Source organism: Strix uralensis, chromosome 2 (assembly GCF_047716275.1).
Source record: "Strix uralensis isolate ZFMK-TIS-50842 chromosome 2, bStrUra1, whole genome shotgun sequence".
In the NCBI taxonomy this organism is placed as follows: Eukaryota; Metazoa; Chordata; class Aves; order Strigiformes; family Strigidae; genus Strix; species Strix uralensis.
This window is the reverse complement of record NC_133973.1, coordinates 1,543,879-1,570,238: the sequence shown is the minus strand read 5'-3', so window position 1 is coordinate 1,570,238 and position 26,360 is coordinate 1,543,879. Positions and strand designations below refer to the sequence as shown.

At 42.8% G+C, this 26,360-nt stretch overlaps 1 protein-coding gene across 1 annotated transcript; it reads left to right on the top strand.

The window, feature by feature from the left end:
- On the top strand, positions 1 to 25,843 carry CCDC80 (coiled-coil domain containing 80). Its single transcript, XM_074852570.1, has 8 exons — positions 1 to 577; positions 938 to 2,841; positions 6,763 to 6,919; positions 11,822 to 11,958; positions 12,574 to 12,722; positions 15,943 to 16,046; positions 18,428 to 18,508; positions 21,254 to 25,843. Exons 2-8 carry the CDS (start codon positions 946 to 948, stop codon positions 21,598 to 21,600), a joined length of 2,871 nt encoding a protein of 956 aa, XP_074708671.1. The 5' UTR covers positions 1 to 577; positions 938 to 945; the 3' UTR covers positions 21,601 to 25,843.
- Positions 25,844 to 26,360: the final 517 nt, after the last annotated feature.

The window sequence follows — 26,360 nt, the reverse complement described above, 5'->3', positions numbered from 1 at the left end:
ACCCTGACATTTCTGGGACCGTGGCCAGCCAAGAAGGGAAAGAGAAGAAAAGACAAGTCTTTTACAGTTTGCTTTTGTCGAAGTGTGGAGAAAGGGGAAAGGGAAGTGTCTTTTTTTTCCCAGCATCACATTCCTGTGTTTTTCTTCAGCCTGGAAAATATATTAATGCTGGTGCTTTCCTCTCTGGAAACAAAGGAGCTAAACGGGACTGAGGAAGCAAGGAGTGGGAAGGAGGCTTGGGAAGTTTAAAAGAGAGGCACTCGGAGCAGCAGGGAGTTCCCTTTTCTTAAATGAAATCCCTGCCTGTGTGGGTAATGAGTACAGCAAAAAGCCAGACCTGCAGGTAAATGGAGAAGCAGAGATCCCAAAGGAAATTTCCGCTAACCTCATCCCGCTTGTCAAGAAGGTGAAGAAGAAAGAAAGTTAAAAGGTACACGGGGAGACGGACAGGCTCTTGGACCTGTTGGGCTGCGTAAAGATAAAGCACCGGGAAGCAGCAAAGCTGTATGGCATTGGTCTCCTTTTATAGGAAAAAGACGTGAAAGCTTGTCTCTGGAAGGGGAACTTCCCTGAAAGTGTAAGTCTCAAGTCAAATTCTTGGCTTTCTCCTCTATGTACCAGACCCTTTTGCTCTGTGCGTGTTTGCATGTGTGTATGTGAGAGCGTGAGAGACAGAGAGAGAAGGATGCAGATCAGATCACAGTGTCCTTTTGGATAGACAGTCATGTTACAGATGGATGATCTCATTTTTGCATAAAATGATCCATGTTGTGCTTTTCCAAAACTAACTGTAAACTGTACAAAGCCACCAGGGCAGGACTGCTTTTAAATCACAAAAACTAGCCAGCCTGCGCTTTGCTTTCTTCATCACTTGCACAAGATATCATCATACTGTTAATGTCTAACCTTTTCTCTTTTTCCTCCTCCCCTCAAGCAGATTGCACAATGAACTGGAGGCCAGCTCTCAGCTTAGCCCTGCTGTGGGCAGCGTGGCTGGTGTGTGGCTCGGAGAAGACAGGGAGGCTGGCGGAGAGAGGAAGCCATGGAGTTAGGAAAGTGCCCCTGGCTTACAGGGCTCCGAGCAGTCTCCTGAGAAGGTCTGGAGCATCCCTGAGGAATTCGAGTCCAAATCCCCAACACCCCGTCACCAAGAGGAATTCTTCAGGACCTCTGAAGGCACCTGCCAATCTCCTGCAAGGGGAAGCGCGTTCCCAGGCCAGGAGCATGGGGACCAGAACAAGACGGATACAGAGACTCACAGCTGCAGCCAAATACTCCAAGTCCGAGATGATTAAGGACGAAGGGATATCCTCTGCCTCACAGTCACGAGTGGTACGTTTCCCTTCAGGGTCAAGTTCCCCCAATGTCCTGGCCAGCTTTGCTGGGAAAAATCGGGTGTGGGTCATTTCTGCCCCCCATGCCTCTGAGGGCTACTACCGGCTCATGATGAGCCTGCTGAAAAATGATGTTTACTGCGAACTGGCTGAGAGGCACATCCAGCAGATTGTGTTGTTCCATGAAGAAGGGGAAGAAGGGGGAAAAGTCAGAAGGATAACCAACGAAGGAAAAATCCTGGAGCAGCCACTAGATCCTGCCCTCATCCCTAAGCTCATGAGCTTTCTGAAACTGGAGAAGGGGAAATTTGGCATGGTGCTGTTGAAGAAAACTCTGCAAGTGGAGGAAAGGTACCCTTATCCGGTCAGGCTAGAGGCCATGTACGAAGTCATTGATCAGAGCCCCATCAGAAAAATTGAGAAAATGAGGCAGAAGGGCTTCATCCAGACTTGCAAAGCAGCTGGGGTGGAGGGACAAGTGGTTGAGGAAGGCAATAACGGGGGCAGCACCCAGGCTACCCCTGGCACTGGACATGTCCAGGTGTCAGCAAGGAAGGAGGAGCCAAGGAAGAGCAATAATCAGCCAACAAGGACCAAAACAGTGAGGAAACCAGTGACAACCACAGTGGCCACTCCTCTACCTACAGTAAGGACCACTATGCTCCCTCCCACCACCACCACCACTACCCGTGCCACTACCCGCGCAGTGACAACAGCAAGCCGGTCTACAACAACTACACCCCTCCCCACCACGCAGAGGACCTGGACCACAAAGTCACATTCCACCACAGAGTACCACAGGCTGCCAGTAGCCCCCGATGCCACCACGCCACGAGCCACAGCCTCCGAGGATTTCTACTCTCCTGTATGGAAGGCAAACCGCAGAGACCGGCAGCGTGGCCACCCGGAGAAACACCCGGTGGCCACACGGAAACCAAGCAAAGCTGCCCGCTACGACAGCTTCACAGAAGTCCCAACAGCTCCCTCAGTGCACTATACAAAGGCAAATGTGGGTAGATTTAAAGATAACCGAACAGACAGAAAGGATTATAACCACAGGGACCTGAATGTCACACCAGGGCAACACAAGCCAACTAAGACTAAACCACCAAAAAAGAAGGCCCAAGAAAAGATACTGAGCAATGAATATGAAGATAAACACAATCCGAGCAAGCCTGCTAGTTCCCATTTAGAGGAAGAGTTTGCAGCGGGAAATATTCCCCCAAAGAAAGGAAAAGAATCAAAGAAGCACGAGCGAATGGATAAACCTGAGAAGAAGAAGAAGAAGGACAGACCTGACAAGCTGCAGAAGAGTGAGAAGCAGTCCAGGAAGGACAAAGCTGAGAAAAAGAGCAAGCAGGACAAAGACCGTAGCAAGAAGAACAAGAAGGGGAGCAGGACTGAGAATGAGGATTTCCCCAAGCCCAACAAGAAGCCCTTCCTACAGCCTCCTAGGAAATCGGTGACTGACCTCCTGGAATATTTCGAAGGCAAAAGGCGACTCATTGTAAGTAACTCGTTCATCTGAATCTTATTACCTAAATGAAGTCATATCTCCCTCCTAGTAGGAATATGCAGAGCAGAAGGTTTATCATGGTGTTGTATTGTTCTTTTTTGGTGCTTTTGTTTAAGAAGTAAAATTTCTAGAACCAAAGAATAATTTCCAACAGGGAAGGTTTCGCAGCCTCTTGCTGGAAATCTTACAGGCAGTATGAACATCAGTCAGCCAGGAATTAGGCTAAAACCTCTTCCCAGCCGCTTCCATGAGCCACCATATAGCCATCAGATTATTTTGATTCCAGTGGGTATGCAGGTGTCGAGATGTCTGTAGTTATGATTGATAAAATGAGGTTCCAGCGTGGATCACATCCATTCACCATTCGGGGGCACTTGCCAACGTTACCACATTTCGATGCTCGGCATGCCCAGCTGGCACACCTGGTTTGTATTGGTGCTGGTGTCCTAAAACGGGAAGCGAGCCAGGTGGCTTGGCAGTACGAGTGCATGTCTGACCGAGGATATGCACAGAGGCGTATGATCAGATGCCCTGAGGTAGGACTGGTTTTTGCTATTCTTTCTGATGGGAATTTGGCATTCAAATCTCCTAGACATCTTCAGAGATCCCGTGGAAACTTTATTTCGCTTTGGTTTTTTCTCCTGCTGTTTTTATTAAACTGTAACACTATGGTAAGTTTTCAAGTCTGAGAAACTCAGCACGGTCTGAAGTTACTTGTCCCAGGGTTTAATAGTGTTGTATGTTTTTCCAACTACTTATCTAAAAAAACACTTCACCTGGGACAGGAAACAGTTTTAGCTGTAGTACAAATGTTTTTTCTGGCAGATGGCACATACCCTGAAAGGTACACTTTGAAAAACAGTTCTTTAAAAATATTATTGTAGGAGCTGGTTTCTTGCAATTATTCCACTGCAAGCTGGCCTGTTTCACAGTTATTGTCCAACAGTCAGTGTCACAAACATAGCTTTGACTTTCATCCTCCATATTCCAATACAAATAGCTAAGATGCCAAGCTACGATTTCAACCATTGGAATTTAATTAATCATTCTGCTGATGATTCACAGACCTGAGCAGAAGGCAACTTTCTTCTCCCCCTCCCCATTCTTCCAGCAGTAGGGCTGTGCAGAGCTAGCAGACTTGCATTCCCCAACATGTTGGAAGTGGAGAAAAGCCATATATTTGAAAAATTTGAAATTGACTGAATTTTGCAAATAATGCCTGTTTGTTACTTGTTAACTAACACTTAGCCAGATCAAAAGCTCAGAGAGATAAACCTCACAGAAGTTTGGGATCTTTGGAATTTGGTCCTATGTCTCAACATTGTGGCTTCCAAGAATATTTGTAGCATCAGGACAAATAAAAACAAATTTTTAAAAAGAGCCAAAAGCAGAGCTCACAGATGTCAGGCTGCTGATTCATTACACCAACAGAGTCTTGGCAACTTAAAGGATGGTCTGAAATTTGAACCTTCTGATACTAGGCCACCTCTCAGCTGGAGCTCCAAGAAAAGAGTTGCACAATCTCAAGTTGTCAGGCCAAAACTCACTGAAGACAAATGATTATGCCACGCTGCACTTCACTTTTCCAGGGTCTAGTACCATCCTCAGCCTGCTTGCTCTGAAGTTTCTTGGAGAATAGGTTTGATTTGGTCATCAGTAAAAGCAGTGGCTGAACTCTACCGTCTCTTTGCCACACATGGCACATGTGGAAAACGAAGAATTTCTCAAGCTTCTTTGGATCCACACACGTGCCTACTTGCACCCCTTCCTACCAAACTGTTCAGTTCCCTTAGGGTCAGTATTTCCAGCTACATGAACTCTGCCATTCATGAGTCTTCAAGCTACCTCTCTAGAGAATTAGCCCACACTGCTGCAGAAGTGGCTCTACCTGAGCTATTCCCCATGGCTTTGCTCTGTATTTCAGATGCTTTAACAGACTGCCTCCCAAGGACATTGTTTCAGTCCTCTCCCAAAAGTCTTTTTGAGAGGGACATGGGTTTTTAAGTCCTACACATCATTAAGGATTTCAGATTGCAGATTTCAAACATCCAGAATTTTGAGGGCTATTCTGGGTTAAGTTCAGTTAATGACAAATATAGGAGCCAGCTATAGAAACTTTAAAAAAATTTATGTTTTGAGTCTTGAAGCCCCATCTCTCTATAGTGTGTTTTTTATTGCAGTCTTACTAATGTTGAGAAATCTTGGCTTAGTGAGCTTGGGTTTTTTGATTATTTCTCTGTGGTGATGAAGTGCTGACTGACAGTTTATATGTAACGCTCCATTTATACCCACATGCACATATATGCACATACACACACGTGCATGCACATACAGATAGATACGGTGTATATACTGCCTGGGTTAAACCAGTCCTGGCCCAAAGCTTTGATTTGAAGTTTGCTTTGCCTCTTAAATGTTCCCTGCCTTGTTCTACAAGGTTTGATGACGTAGATCAAATTCACACTTGACTGTGTGATCCTGCTTATGGCCTCCGATACTAGGAGGACAATACAAACCAATGGTCTGGTGTTGATCTCAGTCCTCAAATCCTTTTCAAGATCCTTGTTTCATTTGAAGCATTTCTATGCAATTTAAAAGCAATGTGTTACATGTTATGGCCCAGAAATCAAATCCTCTGTGTGTCTCTCATTCACCTTCATGTCCCAATGCTGTAGGCATGCCAGGGGGCCTTTGCATAAATGAGAGTCAGATCTTACAAACCCAGAAATGCCTCTTACATTTCGTACATTGATGAACTGGATTTATAAGGAGTATATCACAGAAATTAGCCTCCAGGCCCTACAAACTTAAGAAGGCAGCTAGAAGATGGTTGCACCTGTTACAGACCAAAGCCCAAGTTTGCAATTGAAGGATTCTGGTGATTATTTCTGACCTTAAACCATAAAGTTTGGATCCAGATTCCAACTCCCTTTGTGTTTGAGGGATCAGTGACAGGTTCTTGACTGCCATTCGCCACTGCCAGTTAGAATGATTGCATTTCTAGAGCTGCAGCATTCCTCTCCACCTTCTGCTGGAAACTGCTGCACTGGACCACTGCATGTTGTTACACACACACCTTCCCTGCAATATTGGCATCTCAGTCACTGATGAAGGATTTAAGTTGTATGCTTTAAACTTTTTAAAAATTAAATCTTTGGAATTGTTGGGAGGCTTTGAAATGAGTACTGTAAAGTGTAGAGATTTTTATGCTTGTGTTGTAATTGTTCCTCCTCCTGCTCTTCCCCCATAGCCGTGCCTTCTCAGCAAATATAAGTCCCGTAAGACATTGAAATGGATTAGAACAAACAAAAGCTAAACCAGCAGTTTTCAGATGAGGTCACAGTGGCCTTAGCAAGGCTTCGAGGTCTTTGTATATGGCCATCAGTCAGATAAGTATTGATGTAGCTCTAGTTGTACACAGCCCTTGACAGTAAAACAGCCACTGGGAGCCCTGCCTGGACCATGGGATGAGGCCAGAGCGGCTGCCCTGTTCCCAGTGCTCCCACTGTGAGTGAGTAGGGGGAATCCTAGATTCATGGCACCACTGAAGCTGTGAGGGAGACCTGGTGGGACTGGCAGGGCAAGGGATAATGGGAGAACACGTGATTTTCTGTAAAATCCTGTGCCATTTCTTCTACCAGCACTGTGGAGAGGCAGCGGAGAGGCTGGTGCCACCGGCTGGCCGTGCTTCCTAAGGTTTTCCTGTAGCTGGTTGAACACCTTTGGGCCAGGCCTGGGCCTAAATGTACACTCACAGAATCACAAAAGAGTAGAATAAGTCTATAGAACTGTCAACAGCAGTATGGAAAAGAAAGCACAGTTTGCAGACAGTGACTAGTTCTCCTTCAGTAAAATACTCACCTGCTTCATTCCTTATACTAAACAAGCTCTTTTGTCTCTGCCACCAACCAGCTGATCACAACCCCCAAGGCGGATAACACCATGTATGTCCAGCAGCGAGATGAATATCTGGAGAGCTTCTGCAAGATGGCAACGAGGAAGATCTCAGTCATTACAATTTTTGGCACCATGAACAACAGCAGCATGAAAATTGACCACTTCCAGCTAGGTTCTTTTTTTTAAATAATTTCTTTCCATCTCATGGGCACAATACAGACAGCAAAGGGAGAAGTCTCCCCAGCTTGGGTCAAGATCTAAGCAAGATCATTTGTTGTGGTCCAGTTGCATTTTCAAACCCATTCCTCCTCCCCCCATGCTAACTATCCCCCTTTTGTATTTACATAAGAGTGTCTGGTATTTTCCATGTTTAGGCTTCCAGTGGTGTAACTTGAGCACCTTCAGCTTTCTTTGTGGGAATTCTTAAAGCCAGTAAAACAGTGAAACAGTGAAAAGGCAGAAAAATGTGATGAGGGCATAGGACAGAAAGAGGAAATTAGATTCAGCTCTACCAATAACTTGAATACCAACCTCACTGTCTAAGTGAACAGCTGCCCTAACACAATGCCCCCCCCTCCTTGGTTTTTGCACGACATCAGCCATGGGTAGCTAGATACTGGTTAGCATGATTTAAACACTTAAAGAAACTGGCTATTGTCATAAAGGAGAGATTGGGGGCAGGAAATGCTGAAGGGAACTGTTCGAGATTATATTCAAAACTTGGCCCAAGTTAATACTGTTTTGAAGTTCAACATTATTATCTCTCCACTCTGCCATATAAAATTTTCTCATGCCTTTACACTCCTCACGGACCTCAAGGTCATGGAAAAAGATTAATTTTTCAGGAGCATGCACTGGCTAAACCTAGGACAGAGAGAAGCATGCTAGTTACATCGCTTGCTGTGAGTTCCTTTCCTTCCCAGGATCAGCTTTCCTAGGCTTAAGGGCTGATTTTGGTATGTTCACAAAGGAGTATTCTCTACAGTAAGGGGAGGTCCAGGCACGTTTTCCCCTCTGTACTGGTAAACAGATATTAATTTAGAAGATTTCAACCATGGCCTCTAGGTATGGATGATCTTACAAATTTGCACTGGCATACCTGATATTAAAAGGTTTACCATTTGAAGTCCTATCACCTCTCTTTAACTGTAAAGCAAGATATCCATCAGTATGACTGCTTATTGCTGGCTATTGTAAAGAGGTTCATCTTCTTGAAGCCAGAGGTTTTGGAGGCACTATAAATCAGGCTACACAGGACTTACAAAGTAGCTCATTCAGCCATATTTAGCACCATTTTCTTTACATACAGAGTTCCCATATAGATGAGTGATGCTGGGCATCCATCTCTCTTAGGCATCTTTGAAACAGTTGGTGTTCAAGTCCTGGAGAAGCGCCCACCAAAGCCAGTGAGAACCTTTCCCTTCAAAACAGTAGGGTTTGGACAAAGACTAGGTCTAGACTTGGTCCTAGTCCAAAGACTTGGTCCTAGTCCAGCAAAGCACTTAATCTTAGGTGTCTCTTTGAATCATGTAAATAATCTCACTGCTGTCTATGTCTAAAGGTTAAAAACCCCCTGAATGCCTCACTGGACAAAGGCAGATAAATAGTGTAAAAGCTACTAGTTTTGCTTGTAGTTCCACCACATCTTTTTTCTGGAAGTTCATCTGGTTTTACCAGACCTTGGGAAGAGATGTGTGATGGAACAGAAAGTGCAGGACCACACGAGCTCGAGGGTATTTCAGGTGTGGCATACAACAGGCCAGAAGATCACAGAGTTACGTCTGGCTTCCAGCTGTGCCACTACTACTCTCAGGGGGAAAGCACCTAGTAGGGGACCAGGAGCCTCGTGCCCCTGGGTGACAGTGAGCCTCAGATCCTGCCAGATTGTGGCAGTCCATTTGTGCAACTCTTTGACAAATCTGGAGCAGGACAGGATTTTCCACATCAGGCCAAGGTTACTCAAGGTCATTTTGTGTGTACCTAGACCCATCTGCCTGTCAGTGGACTGTTTAGGATTATATTTAGCTCCAGTCTGGCTAATAAACAGACATTCACTCTGACATAGACCATACTCTTTCAGCCTGTTCCAAACTTAATCTACACCCAAACTTTCCCCAAACCACACAAGTGTATATAACAGCTGAATTCTCACAGGAGGAATTAACTTTTCAAAGAAAAGCAGGAGACTTAGAAGGGTGTAAATTAAACCTTACATGAAGTTCACCTTACATTTTTGCCCAAAACACCAAATCCTGAGTTTTTTTAAAAGTTTAAATAATACAAACGTCTTTCTATTCTACATCCCCTTCTTCTCTACCCTTCCTGCTTGCACAGCCTCTTCATTGCTCACTCTCTGTCAGCACCAGAGGCAGCAAAAGCTCCTAAGAAACTGCTCACAGTATTTACGCTGTAGTGAGAAGCCTTAGTGCCCAGCATGATGAGGTCTACTTGTAGCGCTGCATCTTGGGACTGAAGTACAAATGACAACAACAGAAATGTCCACAGGATTTTTCACTTGAGATTTCAAACACATTTAGAAGTAGAGAATGAAAGAGAGCTCATTAACAGTGTTTGGCCAAGATCAGCTCATGCTGAAACCAAAGAGGGTTTCCCAGTTTCCCACTGGAATGACACAAAAGCTGGGTCACTGCAGAGGTTTTCTCTTCACCCCGAGTCAGCCATGTGGTCTCTTCTCCCCAACTCATGGGAACAGGGATTTACTCAGCTAAACACCAGCCCCAGGCTACCTACCTTACAACAAACTGCTGACCTTCTTTGCAAGCTCATTTGAATTATTTCTAAAGAGTAACTCATCTTCCCAGCCTGTCTAGCTGCTAAAGATGTATGGAGAAAAGTTTCCACACTCTTTCAGTGACCTTTCTAGAAAGAGCAAAGTGGGTGAGGACTTTGCAGGCAGCAGCAGACAGTCTCAACTCCCGTTGTTCTTCATGTTGATCCCACATGTCCTTAATGAGGTGAAGGTCAGGGACAAGTAGTGAATTGGAAAGAGGTGATTGGATTAGCTTCTTTTTTTTTTTTTTTTCTCCCTAGAAATCACTTCCAGTTTTGAAAGGCAGGCCAGCCTTTGTGGCATTATTTTTTTCCCCACAAAACGTTTTTCTGCATCACTCTTGTAATTTAATTTTCTTCTTTACATTGTAAGTTTTGAAAGAAAATATCCTAACAATGAAACTCTAAAGCGCTATCTTCATGTTGGTATCTAGACTCTTTAAAGCAGAAGAGTGCCATGGGTCAGTTGGTCTAAGGTACTGCACCATAGAGCTGTTTTCCATCACATTTCCCACTAACATCTTTTGCATTATTCTACCTCCATATAGGCCAATGAGATAGTCTTTGCTTTTGCAGGGAATTGTTTGCAGACATAAGTATGAATTTTTGGTCTATGTTTTAATGGTCATGCTTGCCATTAGTAACATGGAAATCTCACTTATGAAACACTGATGCATGATTTACATGTTTTACGAAGTGAATAACCAATTAACACATCCGGCAACCCATCCCATGGGGAATTTATTACATTGCCTATAATTCTTTACAAAACTTCCCACTGGGATACATATAACCATGTAAAACCATATAAATTATGCTTGATTAGAATAACCAAATTTTAACATTTGCTGGTTTGGGGTTTTTTTTATTGTAAGGAGCAGGTCCAAGGTGTGAAACCTATAGGTCAGCTTCCGATTCAGACATTTTCCCAAAGTTTTAACTCAGAAGTTTCGTTCAGTCTATCACACAGATTGCACTACTGCAAAACTTGAATCAGATCAGTATGCTCCTTAAAGGCTATGGATGTTTAGAAAATTATTTAAAATGCCTTATTGTATGATGAATCCAATCTTTTCTGTCGCTTTGTGCTCAACTCGGATCAATTAATCTCATCTCTATTTGCTGGTGAATAACGGTGGAGCAGAGGACTGGAAAGCTGTACCTCTGGATTCCAGCTCTTGGTCAGCTGTCGTGTCTCTGTTTGATGTCAGGCAGGTCACTTAAGCCGTGGATGGGATTTCTAAGTGATGATATGAATATGCATATTCATAGCGGTGTCACGGGGCATAAGCAAGCAATGTTTGCAGAGCGCATTTTGGTGCCCAGGTGGCATTTCACTTTGTATGTGATTTAGCCCATCTTTAGCTTTCCAGGCCCACAGCTGCTTATGGAGGCGTGTTCCAGCTGTGCTGGGTGCTACAGCTGAGGCTGAGCTGATAACACAGAGGTCTGCAGGACTTGGCCCTAATACACCCTCCACAGGCTTGTCTTGTACATGCTTCAAATTTCTGTCTTCAGAGGTCTTTTTCTCCTCAAGTGTTTCTGAATGTTTTCTTAGGGTAGAGCAGTGAGTAGATACAAATCGTTCTCAAAATGAAGTTTTTTCCCCGTCAGGGTGCTAGAATGGGAAATGAACACCAGCAAGCAGACAGAGTGCCACAGCACAGTATATGTAGAAAGCTGAAGAGCTACGACTGCAGTATTCAAGACACATCAAACCATTTTGGTTTCTTGTAGTCACTAAACTTCCCACATAATTTTTTAAGACTGACAAGGTTAACTCTAGTGTCCTGGCCAACCTCAAGCTGTTCTAGCCGTACTTTACTGACCCAAATTCTCCATACTGTTTCATTTGGATATGGTGCTTTCCAGCTCCTGCCCTAAATTGTTGAACAGTTTCTATTTTCTATTCCAGAAGTGGCTGCATTTCAGGAGCTGGTGAAATGATTAGTACGTATATATACACGTATAAGCATATTGAAAAACACCTAAAATATCTTTCCAGGAAAGAGCAGGCAACCAAGATTTTTTCAAAAGCAAGTAAAAATGTTGAATACTGAAGTGCATGTGCCCTAGGATAGACTGATTTTCAAAAAATACTAGGATTGAAAACTGGACAGTTAAAACCCACAGTGCCATACTGATGTTTTTTTAATAACTCACCTATATAGCAGAAAGAGGGCTTCTGGGAAATGAATTTCCCCTTTTCTTTCAAGGTGAAATTAAAGGCAGAGTGCTGTGCAATTCCATGACTACTTTTATTTCTCCTTTGTCTCACATTAAGATAATGAAAAGCCCATGAAAGTGATAGAGGATGAAGATCTTGTGGACCAGCAGCTCATCAGTGAGTTGAGGAAAGAGTATGGGATGACCTACAATGACTTCTTCATGGTGCTGACAGACACTGACATGAAGGTCAAGGTGAGGGTTTCGACTCTTTGAAAGAAAAGGCATTGGAAAAATATGAAAATGTTGAAAACTTTTAAGAAATTACACTACAGGTTTGCATGTGATGCACATTAGAGGCTCATGCAGGTCATTGCTGGAGGATGTGAAAAAGGTCAGTATGAGAAATTTTCAGGAATTCAGTAGCTCTCTTCATTTTCTGCAGTTAGGGGATTTTGGGAATTGCGGGTTTCTGCTGGGATGGTGAGCTAACACCATAGGAACAGGACCCCCCACTGGCAGGGGTTTTAATGTAGTACCTGGCGTTCTAAAACACAGTTTGGCAACTTGGTGGGATGACAGCACGTTGCATATGGACAATGGAGCTTTACAAAAGAATATAATGACAGTTTGTTGCCTGCAATGGCCTGGCCTTATCACACTGGGCAAATATTGAAAATATGCTACTTCCAAAGAGCAGTCTGACTGCAAAACCAGTAATATTTTCCATGGTGTCTAATCTATTTTAGGCCATGTTACCTGTGTGTAAGTAGGAATACCTGAATCTTTATATATCCTATGGTGCTGTGATACATGCAAAGACTGCTAATATGTGCATCCTTTTATCCATCTGTTCGTTCTTCTTAACAGCAATACTATGAAGTACCCATAGCAATGAAGTCCGTCTTTGATTTGATTGACACCTTCCAGTCACGAATTAAAGACATGGAAAGACAGAAAAAAGAGGGCATTGTCTGCAAAGAAGATAAGAAGCAATCCCTTGAGAGCTTCTTATCCAGGTATTACCTTCTGTTCTTATCTGCTGCTAGCTCTAACAATTATTGTCTTATTGGAAAAATACCCATCCAACCATTTCTGTGATTTTTTAATATAGATTTCACAGTATTTACAGCGTTAAGCAAATACAGAGATATACCCACAGCTGAATGCAGTCTTGTACAGAGCACTGGAAGTCAGGATGCGTGTTGTGTTTCCTGACTGCATATTCTTTGGACACTAACTTTCTGTACCTCAGTTCCCCTGTCACGACATGGAGATAATAATGCTGATTTGCATTAGAAGAGCAAATAAGGATTGATTCACAGATGTTAGCTCAGTGTTTTGAATGTATGAAGCACAATGTTTATGTGTTTCAATCATCAACCATCACAATATCATTAATCCCATTCTAATCCCTTCCATGTAGCTCAAACCAGTAATTAATTTGCTGTAACTTCCTTCTTATCCTGCTTGAGATAACAGTTGGTCTTTGCCAGTATTAGTCATGCATATTATTAAGGGTCTTGCAGATGTCTCTTGCAAAATGTTTGAGAGTCCTCCTGCAGAAAGACAGTTTTGTTTATGCAATCTTTATATGCCGTGTTACTGCTCTACCTGAGAGACCTAAATTCCAGGCAATAAACATGTCTGGACTGTGGGAATTCAGATCCACAGAAGAGCTGTGCAGCTATAGCCCTCTCTGTTACAGGATAATTTACATTAAATTAGAGCTACCCCATCACTCTAGGCTTTACCTGTTACTACTGCATCCTCCTCACCTACAGTCAGAATCCACAGGAATACACTGTTAATACCGGATGGCTGTAAAAATAACTGAGGTGGCATGATGGATTATGACTTGAGCAGGGAAGGAGCAACAGGTAAATGAATAGGTTGTTGGTTCATAAACATTTTGAAATTCAATGGCCACTTCAACAGAAAGAGAACCTTTAACACGATCCACCCCACCCACCTCACCACCTCCTGTCTAGGTCTCAGTGATTCATCCACCAAGAAGAACCACAGTTTGGAACGAGCTGACCAACACAAGAAAGAGCTTGTATGCTGGAAAGTGACAGGCCCCAAATCCTTCTTCGCTTGGGAACAGCCCTAGAAATAAACACCCGTTAGAAAAACAGGCAGGCAGAGTGCAGAATGCTGCATCTATAAACAGAACTGCGGCTGCACAGAATGCATTTGTTGTCTGTGAAGCAAGCATCAGGCTTTAAATATTGGGTGGACTTTTAAAATATTGGGTGGACTTCACTAGCCACGTTAACTGGTCAGATTGCCAGCAAGATTCATTCCAGCTTTGTCCGAGATTATCTTCCCAGCTGAACAAGAGTCCTGGCATCATCTCCCTGGTGTTGCTCACTGGGGAGGTCAGCTACAATAATGCAAATATTGTTCTTAACAAGCCTCACTGGCGTGAAAGGAGACCATGAGAGCCAGAGCTGGCTTGAGTAATGCTTAAAAGCCACATGTATCAGGAGGAGGTCCTTGAGTTTGGGGGTGGGGGAGTCCCCCAAGACACCGACTGTGCTGCTCAAACAAGAATGGAATGAAAAATAGGTAGAAGAGGAAGAAAGGATGCACAGAGGGAAGGGTCTGGCAGATTTCTCAGGACAGAAGCATTGGCCTGTGACTTCTGATATCAGAGATAAGGCATAGATCTGTACATTTAGTGTTGGTGAACTAACAGCTGTGAAGGACCAACTGACTTAATTTCTCAGTAAGATGTAGCCCCAGACAAGCACACCATGTATAGGGATTGCCTGGGGCAGGGGGATAAACAGCTTGAGTGGCTTTCAACCCTATTCAGCTCTGTGCATCTCCAAAGGAGACACTCAAAAGACCAGAAAGGAATTAAGAGTATCTTGAAGAATCTCACAGATAAGATCCTGATTTACGCCGTAGACAAAATATGATCCAATGTTTACAACCTTGGTCACTGTTTATAGGTAACCAGGTGTCTTTGCTCCACAAAATATCACAAAGATTATTTTTTTCCCCATTTTTAGAATAACATGAAATTTCCCCCCTTTCCTTCACGTCACATATGTGATTCTTAATGCTTCTCATTTCTATTTACATAACTGTATACACATGCCCAGATCTCTGTTCCTCCTGGGCAAGTTTAAAACTGGGGAGCTTTGCTTTGAAGGATTTACTTTTTTAATTATAAAAATACACGCAGTATCAGTCAACAAGACAAAGACATCAGCATTCCCCGCTCTTTCAGCAACTTCTTCTGTGGATTTGAGCAACTCCCACCACATTTTCTGCTTCTCTCAAGTGGAACAGAATTGATCCATTGCATTAGCCTTTATTTTGAGATCTTCACATGGTGATGCAGAAAGGCAAGCTATTATTATAAAAGAGTAACATCTGCATCCATTTAAAAGATCATTTCCTGCTATAAAAATATCCCTGCAGCTTTGCAAATTCCTATAAATCTGATTTATTTAGGTTTAGTGGAGAAGTACCTTTATTCAAAAAAGGGGTTGTTTGGGGAGTATTAAAAACCACTACAGTCAGAATTTTTAAAGGTTTCAAGTGTCCTTATGGCATTGCCTTTCCTTGAGAGGACGATGGAAGGTGCTCTTTGTAAAACAGTTTGGTTAGATGGGGCATCCCATAGTAAAGAAATATCCAAGATTTATCTTATTGCCCCATGCATGCCTTATATAGCCACAGGCTCACAAAACCACACTTACAAGCTCAGATTTAAAGCCATGTTAAAGGTATTTTGAGCAAGTGTGGTACAGAAGAAAAAGAGGTCAGTGAATATTTACACAGAAGTATGAGTTATGTCTGAAATGAAGATACACCCTAATTCTCAGACAGCCCTTGGACTGCAAAATAACCATGCAGTTCCAGCAGTGGTGAATGACGTAAAAGCTAAATGTCTAGTGAGGAATTCTATGGGAATGTTTCTCTTGAATATACACTTCTCAGCATTGCTGAAGGGGGCTTTGAGCAAAGATCGTAAGCTTTGCAGTGTTTGCTTGGCGAAGCGGTGAAACTGCAGATGTTTCTTTGAGAGTTCTGGAGTTGTAAAATTCAAAACAAGCTTTATCCTCTCCCAGTGATTGATAGACCTTGGAAGATCTCCCATCCAGCTGTTACTTAGAAGTTGTGAGAGGTATGACATATCTCAGCCTACAGAGAACAAAAATGCTGAGAGGACTCGAGTCACGTGTCGTGACCGTGCCCTGTCGCACTCTCTTCACTTTCCAGGTTCCGATGGAGAAGGCGGCTCGTGGTGATCTCTGCCCCCAGTGATGAGGACTGGGCTTATTCCCAGCAGCTTGCTGCTCTCAGTGGACAAGCCTGCAATTTTGGTGAGTCAAAAGAAATTACACTCTTGCTCCCCAAAACCACATCCTTCCTGGTGATGTGATGGATTCCTTTGCTCAAGTCTGAATCTATACAGGCTGAGGAGTCTGACAACTGAAAAGTTTGCCATAGCTACTCCAAATCCAAATGGAAAAGATTGTGCTAACCAGGTAGTACAGCTCACCCTGACAGCTAAGACAGCTAAACGAAGTGTTCCCTGGAATCATGTGTGAGAGGCAGAAAAGATTAGCACTCCAAAGCTTCTCTTTGGGCTTGTACTTTAGGGGATTGTAGTATTTTTTTTGCTGCACAAAGTTGCAGAGAGCTGGGGATGAGTCTCTTTAATGAAGTAACAAGTGATAGGACAAGAGGGAATGGCCTCAAGCTGCGCCAGGGCAGGGTCAGACTGGCTCTTAGGAAGGATTTCTTTGCAGAAGGGGCTGTTGGGCGTTGGAATGGGCTGCCCAGGGCAGGGGGGGAGTCCCCATCCCTGGAGGGGTTGAAGAGTCGGGTTGACCCAGCGCTGAGGGATCTGGTGGAGTTGGGAACGGTCAGTGTGAGGTTCGTGGTTGGACTGGAGGAGCTTCAAGGGCTTTTCCAACCGAGATGATTCTGTGATTCTGTGACATAAGTACAATGCTTTGGGAAGGGCAGATCCTCTAATATCGAGCTCAGAACTGGGGCAGGTATCAGGGAGAAGCATGGACATCAGTTTTTTTTCTTTTCCTTTCTGCTTCATTGCCAAAACCTGTAAAAACATTAACAGAAGCCACTTTAATCCAATAAGGACCCCCCCAGCCCAAAAACTTAAGATCCAACTACATAGTCAGTGGAGAGAGATGGACACCTCCAGGAGGCAATTAAAGATAAGACCCCAAAATATTCTGTCTTTCCATTATGAAGCCCAGAGAGACTTAGTCCTTAACTTAGGTTGCTGGCAACGCAAATGCCATACAGGGCCTAGACTTGACTGCTACAACAGAATGAAACAGGTCCCATTCAAAAGCCGCTATTTCAACACATTTCAATTACACCTGAAGGGAGATGTGCACAGTATCACTGTTTATTCATAACCACCTGGCTTTCATTCAGAGCATCAGCATCATCTCGTTTGGTAACTACCAAAGTATACTGTGACATGGACCACTGTAAAATGCTTTCTGAAGAATGGAATGTAACCAAAACAGTTAATTCTCCCCACCCTTTGTTAGGGACAGCTTGAATGGGATCCAGTGAGTATATCGAGGTGCTGGAGCGAGTGCAGAGGAGAGCAATGAGGCTGGGGAAGGGCCTGGAGAATAAATCCTGTGAGGAGAGACTGAAGGAGCTGGGGCTGTTCAGTGTGAGGAGGAGAAGGTGAGGGGAGACCTCATCACTCTCTACAGCTCCCTGAAAGGACATTGTAGAGAGGTTGGTGCTGGTCTCTTCTCACAGGTGATTAGTGACAGAACGAGAGGGAACGGCTTTAAACTGCAACAGGGGAGGTTCAGACTGGACATGAGGAAAAAATGTTTCCCAGAAAGAGTGGTCAGAGAGTGGAATAGGCTGCCCAGGGAGGGGGTGGAGTCCCCATCCCTGGGTGTGTTTAAGGGCCGTTTGGATGAGCTGTTGGGGGATGTGGGGTAGGGGAGAACTTTGTAGAGTCGGGCTGAGGGTTGGACTCGATGATCCCGAGGGGCTTTTCCAACCTGAATGATTCTGTGATTCCTGAAGCATCTGTCCTCAATGGGTGTTTTAACTAAGTGATATGTTTCCAAGCATCTTACCTCCAAGCTGTAAAAACAGTTACATCAAAAATTTTGTAGATTGTACAGACTCATGTTGCATGAACGATTTCTACAGCCCCTAAGGTCTTTCTTCAAAGCAGAGGCAACAATTCAAGCCTCTGCCCAGAGCAAATGAAAGAAGCGAATGCCTGTCCCAAGCCATTGCCCACACTCATTTGGAGTTTAACTGTGATAGGTTATATTGTTTCTAAATACTTTGTGCTCTGTGTGTGGTAAGCAAGGAAGAGCTTTACTAGTGAACAAAACAGTGCAGAAGCATTCTGAATTTGCAGAATGGCCTCTGTAATTTACTGGCCTGTCTGATGCTTGTATCCCTACGCTACAGAACCACACCAAACGCTGTTGTCCCTGGGACACTAGCAACAGCTTTTATGCAACTGATACCACATTTATTTGACACACTAGCTTATCCCCGTGTCTGGAACAGGTGATGTGACTGGCAGAGACTCCATAGAAATCCGTAACTCTTCCTCCTAGAGGGCTGGCTGAGACTGGCCCCTAATGTAGCATGCCCAGACCTGGCTGATCAAACTGAAATCTGCCCAAGAATAAGCAGAAAATTCTGGTCTGACCCCAAACCTCCTTCATTTCCCCCACAGGTTTGCGCCATATAACTATTCTCAAATTGCTAGGACTTGGAGAAGATATTGGAGGTGTCTTAGAGTTGTATCCAATTAATGGTAAGTGACTGTTTCCAGTTTCTCCAGTACTACCCATGAAGGGCATTACATAGTCCTGAGTGTTGGTTTGCTGTAGTTTCTTTAGAGGGATGGGTATGACTGTGGTTTTTTTTCTTTTAAGAAACTATATGACACAAAAGCAAACAAAAAGCTTTCTTTGTGTTCCTGTGCTAAACATTATAGAGCTTTTTCAGGACAGAAAAGCCCAAATATCATCTGGAAGTCATCTTGCATCTTTACCTCCCACCTAAACATCCAGTCCCAGGTACACTCCTCTGCCTGCCTTGCTGTCAATGACAAAGGCATGTCGGTGCTTTTACATGCTCAAGAGTTTGCAGGGCTAGTAGAACACAGACTCAGCAGCTGTCTATGACATGGGTCCCTCATTCATCTTCATAGAATGGTTTGGGCTGGAAAGGACCTTTCAAAGATCAACCTGCTGTGGGCAGGGACATCTTCCACTTGATCAGGTTGCTCAAAGCCCTGCCCAACTCCACCTTGAACACTTCCAGTGATGGGGCATCTACAGCTCTGCACAACCTGTTCCCATCTCACACCACCCTCATCCTAAAAAAACCCTCTTCCTTACATCTAATCTAAGTCTACACTCTTTCAGTTTAAAGCCATTACCCCTTGTCCTGTCTCTATGGGCTCTGGTAAAATCTTTCTCCATCTTTCTTATAAGCCCGCTTTAAGTATTCCACTTGCTCCCCAGCAGGCTGCTTCAGGTAGCTGTTCTTAGGAGATCTCACTGTCAGGGTACATTTCAAACGTTACAGGTTCCTCTACTACCTAACCCCAACAACTGCCTCCATCAGGGAAGGAACAAAGACAGGAAGGAGCTTATTTATCCCATCACCGTTCTGACTGCTCTGTAGATGAAAGCTCCCTAGTCCTACTGCATATAAACAACTTAAGTCCATGCCTAAGAAAGACTAAGAACAGAGGAAGCAGATGTCGTACTTCTTCCATCAACACTCTTGCAGCCTCTGCTTACTTTTCACTGAAGGCCTTCATGACCTTGGTTATAGTTCCCACTTGTTAAGATCGATATCTTTCCAATTTACTTGTCTCATCTCCCTTTGAATTAATGTTAACTTCTAGCAAGTGTCCTGCTGTGAGAACCTCTAAAGATCTGCAAAGTACCTTTTATTATTTGTCCTGATCATTGTCCCTGTAGCTTTGTCTGATACCCCTTATGTCTTTTGTGGGGAAAAAGGTAAACATTTAATCCCTATCCATCCCTGTGGTGACATTCACAGTCCTGCAGACTTCCCCCCTACCTGTTTATTTTACAGACTTCAGTCTTTACTTGGCCATTTCTCATACTTTTATTCCAAACCTACGATCAACCTTGTTCCCTTTCTGACTTTTTTCCCCAGTTCTACCATATTCTTTTGAGGTGAAAGAACCAGAATTTCAGGCAATGTAAAAGATGCACATAAACAACAGGCTTCCATGGTGGCATACTAACACCCTGTTTTGTCTTTTACTATTTTCCTCATGGTTTACAGTATCTGTTCTGGCTTTTGACCATTAGTGAGCACTGAACTAGCCTTTCATGAAACTTTCATAGCCCTAAGATCTCACTGCCAAGCAGTAACGGTCAAACTTCACCATTTCTTATGTGGAGTTAGCAAAATTTTCACCATGTGCATCATTTTACTTCAGCCTGAACAGAAGTTCTTCCATCATTTTATTAACCAGTCACACAGTCTTACAAGGGTCTTCTGCAGTGCTTCACAAACATCCCCTGCCCTTACTACTCTGAGTATCTCCACCCCCTCAGTACGCTTCCTCACCTCCATGCTTATACTTTATGTGCATCATTTACAAATACATCGAACAGCATCAGTCCCAGCAGAACCGCGGAACTTCACTGGTGACCTCCCTCCACTCTAGGAACTGATAGTTCACTCCCACCCTGTTTCTGCCTTCCAACCAAGCTACCAAAGTCCCTTTTGAAGCCTTCTGGAAATCCACATAGCCCATATCAGCCAGACCACCCTTAGCCACCTGCTTGTTGACCTCCTTCAAAGAACCTCAACACGTTTGTAAGGCAGGATGCCACTTTGTAAGAGTCCTGTTGCCAAGCCAACTATATATATGGGTGTGTACAGAAAGATATACATATATAGGTGTCCACTGATTCTAGGTTTTTCTACTCATTTACCCAGCATAGACTTCACACTTACAAGCCTGGAGTTCACCAGATTTGCCCTAGAACATATATTTTAAAGTGGACACATCCACCACATCCCATATCATGACAGTTCAAGAGTGAGGCTCTATACTGCCATTAACGACCCCACAAATTCACCCTGCAATTCTTCACACTATCACACTTCAATTCTTGAGATTTCTGTGACTGTGAAATGTGAAAAACTGTGACTGTTTTTCACATATGCCTTCTACATTATGGGTACCAGTGACCCAAGCTGCACAGAAGCCAAAGAAGTGCATGTGTGTTGGGTGACAAAAAGGTGTGCCACACTCCAGTAGCTTCAGCCTAGAGAATAAAGGCAAGTTTACTAAACCTAACAAAACTGTTAAAAATACATCTTTAGTTCACAGTGGAGCAGTTTAATTTTGGAACCAGGAAATCCTGAACTTGTAAATGACAAGAATCTTACATTGCCAATTATTGGGCAATATCCTATCTCATGTTGCTAACTCACTTACCTACAAACCATCATCATTGCCTAAACAAAATATCAACGCTGTTTTTATGTGATCACTTTCTAGGAAGCTCTACTGTAGACCGAGAAGATATCCCAGCTAATTTGGTGAAAGACATTCGAAATTATTTCCAAATTAGCCCAGAATATTTCTCCATGCTTCTAGTTGGGAAAGATGGAAACGTCAAATCCTGGTATCCATCTCCAATGTGGTCTATGGCGATTGTGTACGATCTGATTGATTCCATGCAGCTTCGGCGACAGGAAATGACAATTCAGCAATCGCTCGGCATGCAGTGCCCAGATGATGAGTATGGTGGGTATGGTTACCATAGCTATCACCAGGGATACCAGGAAGGTTACCAAGATGACTACCGTCACCACGGAAGTTACCACCATGGATATCCATACTGAAAAAAGCAACTTAGCCTCCGACTGCCCCGTGTCTGTCTTCTAATAGCTATCCAAGCAATAGGTGGCCAGTCTGGCAGAAAGTCTTCCCAGGCCGCCTAGATATCCATGCCTTGTCCTTCCACTGTTCAATCAAGGGACTTTGGTCATTTGCCTTCTCAAAACACAGAAGCCTTTACAGTGAAGTAATTCAAACCAGTAGTACTGAAGCTTTAAACAATAAAGACTCCTTTATATTTTTAAACCTTTATAAACAAAGGGCATCAGCAGGTGCTGTTTGTATTAAAACCAAACAAAAAAACCCCACAGCCCCAGTTCATGGACACTACTGTAGGGCAGGACACGAATTGTCCAACAAATATCGCAATGCTCTTTTTAGTATTTTTTTCTAAAGAAGAAAAAATATTTATTGGAAAGTGAGATTGCATTGTGCTCATGAAGAGAAACAAAGAATCACACTTCAGGACTTTCCCAGAAAAGGAAAATTTAAGAAAAACGCATGGGGCAGGCTCTTTAATAACAACAACAATAATAATAAAATCCTTTTGAAGTACCTTGTCTAAAAAGACAGCATCCCTTCCACAGTGCATTAACGCTGTAATTAGCTGACTTTATCAATAAAAGTAAGAATTTATGGCTACGGCAGGATTTGTTCCAATACAATACAATGTAAAGTCCTTAACTACAAAGCTTGGTGTATGGCCATTTGTTCATTTAATTGGGGTCCCTGTTCTCTTAGGTCCTGCCCACCTAACAGTTAAATCCAAGTTAATGAGAGCTAAGTGGAAACAACAACCATAGTTAGCAGTTTGAAACAGAGAAAACTGAAAAGCGTTATTTTCATCAGAAAAAAAGGAAAAAAATTCTCACTCACTTATATTTTAAATTAGTTGTAACTAGCTCTCTATCGTAGTGTTTTCAATTACACTATTACTCTAAATTTCAAATTTCCTTCTACCTCTTTTTCTCATACCCTCCCCCATGAAAAAAAAAAATCTAGACTAAATGTTTATAAAACTATTTGGGAATAATTTGATCTGCTACTAAACTATTTCTGCCGCACTTTCTGAAATGGTTTTCTTCTCCCTTCTCATTGGTGTCTTTGGGCATCGGATCTGTTGCACCACCCTACTCCTGCTGAAATCAGTGGCAAGAACTGCATGCACAGCCATGCTTTCACCACCATTTGGGTTAGATTTCTAAACATTAGAGACCCAGCAGAAAGATTCAGGAATATCCTGAAGGTATCATGCAAGCCTTCATAGTGGCTCAGTGGTTGCTTCTAATGTTGAAGGCATGCCTGATCAGTCATATCTTTTTATAATGCATTATATGGGTGCACATGCCATGTATAGATACATGCAACAGGGCACTCTTTGTAGGTTTTGCCATCACAGCAGTAGCACGGGAATAGGGAGAAGCTACAGCTCTAAGCTAGCCAGGGCATGCCCCACAGTTTGAGTTTCAGCATTTTCCTGATCCTTTCTTGGTTTGGCCCAGCCGAAAACAGAACGGGGTAAAGCAACGAATTTACTCAAAACCAGATCCCTTCTTTAGAGACTTAGTCATGAAAGGTTAGACCCTGCTTGCCCTTCTGAATGTCAGAAAGGCAAACAGATGTGGAGAGGTCACAGGGCCTGGCCAGTTCTTCCTCAGCTTTACAAACGTGGTCACCCTCTGGGGCAGGCTGCCTTCCGTGCCAGCACAGGGTACAGCTCCTGACTCACCTCCCGCAGGGAACTGGAGCTAAACGGGGGAAGGCGGGCATTCGACAGAACCATTTTGAGAGGACTGCTGCCTGCAGATAGTTTCCCAGCTCTCATTAACCACAGCACTTCCACAGCTGAAAGCAGTGGACAGAGAAATTCAAAAAACCAAAGAGGAGCTATAAAAAAGAATCACAGAACTGAAAGGTTTCTAGAAGAAAATGGGAGGTTCCATAGCTCAGTTTTAGCAAACAAGTGCTTATTGCACCAGTGTATTAAGGTCAGCTGCCTAACTTCCTTTGCCTAAAGCAAAAGCAGAGGAAAGTATACCACATGTCTAACAGCCACCTCCTGTAGACAAAGAGAAACACCTTTGGGGTGTTTTCTTTCAGGTGTTCATTTCAACTTTTCTGTAATCTTGTTTTTCATGTAAAGTCTTTAAATGAAAGCCCTTTTAACTCACATTACAAATCATGGAAACTAAATGTCCTGTGCTGAGGAGGAGGAGGAGACAGTTAACTTACAAAAGAGAGTGCAACACTTGATCCAAATTGCTTTTTTTTTTTTTCCCCTCTCCAGAATTCAAAGCTAAGTTGTACAAGTTTCAAACCCAGCCTAGGCATTCAGTGGGAGTTGCATTAAAAAGACCAACTCCAAACAAGTTGTGAACTTATAAGGGAGGTAGGGATGGGCTCTTAACCAAAACTACACATTCAGATATTCATAGAATCTGAGGAAGACTCAGTATTATTCTACATTCTGGTGCTGATTCCTGCCTTCGTTACAAACTGGCTCAAAACTACCAGAAACTTTTAGCAATGATTTAAAATCCTCATTTTGCAACCTACCTCTCCTTATGGAAAACTAAAAGCAAAGCATGAAGGAACACCAAGCCAAAAAATCCTTTCAACAACATATAGTTATCTTGAAGACTATAAGCATTCAGCATACTTCAATTAAGACTTCATTTTGCAAAACACAAATCAAATCCAAAGCACTGGATCTGTCCCTGCAGCATCACTCCGAGGACAGACTTACTGAGATTAAGGTCCTATTTCTACAGCCCTTAGTGGGAAGATTCCACATGATAAAGAAAAACTTTTTTCTTATACATATTTATGGGATGTGATTCAGCCCCAAGATGGCTGTTTTCATCCACAGGCTCTCTTTCAAGCACCATGGCTGGGTTGTTACATTCACAGAGTAGCTGAAATTAACCAAAATAAATATAGTTTTAATTGGCTTGTTATAAACAAGAGAAATATGAACACGTCTCTTCTTGGAAGGTTTTGTGAACTATTTCCTCAAACCTGGAGGGAGCAACATAACATCCTCAGCAGCGATTAAGTTCAAACGTTTGTGAATCTGGGCTCTAAATCACAGCTTAGAAAGATCTCTCTGCCCAATGTATTCATTAAAGACTATGTGCCAAACGAATGCTGCTCTCCAAAAATCTCCTCATAAATTTCCTTATTGTCATTTGAGGAGAAAAATAGTAAGCTTTCCAACATGGAGTAGGTCAACAATCATACAGTGGAAATACTTAATTAAATCAGATTCACATGATCTATTTGAAACGTGTAACTATAGAATAGCTCCCCCTTGCTAACCAGGGCTGCTTTCCAGCTGACAATCATTTACAGCCACTTGCTCTAACAAATCTCCTGTACACACTAAACTCGACTATTGCCGTGGATAGTACAGCTGCACAGAATTACGTGGTTATACTTTTGGGTTACTTTACACACTTCCTTTATTGCTAGGTTGATGCAAATCCCCACCCATTTTTAGACCCATTTTTAGTTAACATTCCTGTTGCTGTAAAGGCAATATACAGCTCTCCTCCATTATTAAAAGAAACCTGCCTGGTCAATCCAACAGAATCTCTCCAAGACCTCCAACCTGAAGACAACAGAAAGATTTCTACATGTTAGACAGGACCAACTCTACAGCGCAAGTAAACATTTGGATCAACAGTTATATACCTGATATCTTTGTGCAATCTAAGACTTTGGCAAATAAGCATGACAGCATCAGTGAAATTTATAGAGGGAAAATCATTAAGCAGGACAAACGCTGAAAGCAAGAACTAAGTGCACTTTATAAAATCTGCTGATCATTCATTTACATATCTCTCTTAATGCAGATATTTCAGGCAGGAAGGTCAAACATATGGTTTTTAAGACATTCATCTCTGGTTTGATGCTCTGTCATTAGAGGTATGAGGCCGATTTCTATGTTCTGACTTAACGCAAGGCAAAGCTCTCTGGAAAAGTTCATGTAAAAAGCTACTGCTCATGTAAATGCAAAGTAACCTAAAGCTAACAGTATTTTCACTCTTCTTGGAAATACCTGCTAAAGTTGGTAGCTATGAAGATGACAATGAACTCAGGCAGGTATATATTGCAAAGCTATATGTAATGGAAAAAAAAAAAAGAAAATGTCTTATTGCAACTAGTCTTTAACAGTTTGAGCATTTTTTTTTTTGAGTTGATGTTTCATTTCCCAAAACAGGACATCATAAACCAATGAAAAACATGTTTCTGGAATTTACATTGAAATATGCTTTCTTATTCATTCTGTACAGATGCAAACAACTAGGATTCCTTTTGTTGAAATGGCCTACTATACAAGCACGATGAGATTAGCTGTAAAATTTTTCAACCACAACAATTGTACAGTTCACGTATGCTAGAAAAAGTTAATACTCCCAGGAAAAAAGTAAGAAATAAGAATAATAATTTTAGATTCATCATTTACAACTTGACAGTCATTGACCACATGAAAACAGGCTGCCCCCTTCTTGATGGATCAATGACAGGAGGTATGTTAATTAATATAGCAATGAGCCATCAATACAGTATGCATAAGTAAGCTGTTATACACAGAGCCTGGAAACAGGATGGCGGAGGGGAACAAAGGCAGGACTGTTTTCAGTCCACAAAGAAATGCATCGCTAACTGATTACTATACACTGTGGTATGAGGCTTTGACACTGACCTCATCGCTTATCTTCTTAAGAATTCTTTTGACGGTATCCTTCAACTATGAAAGATG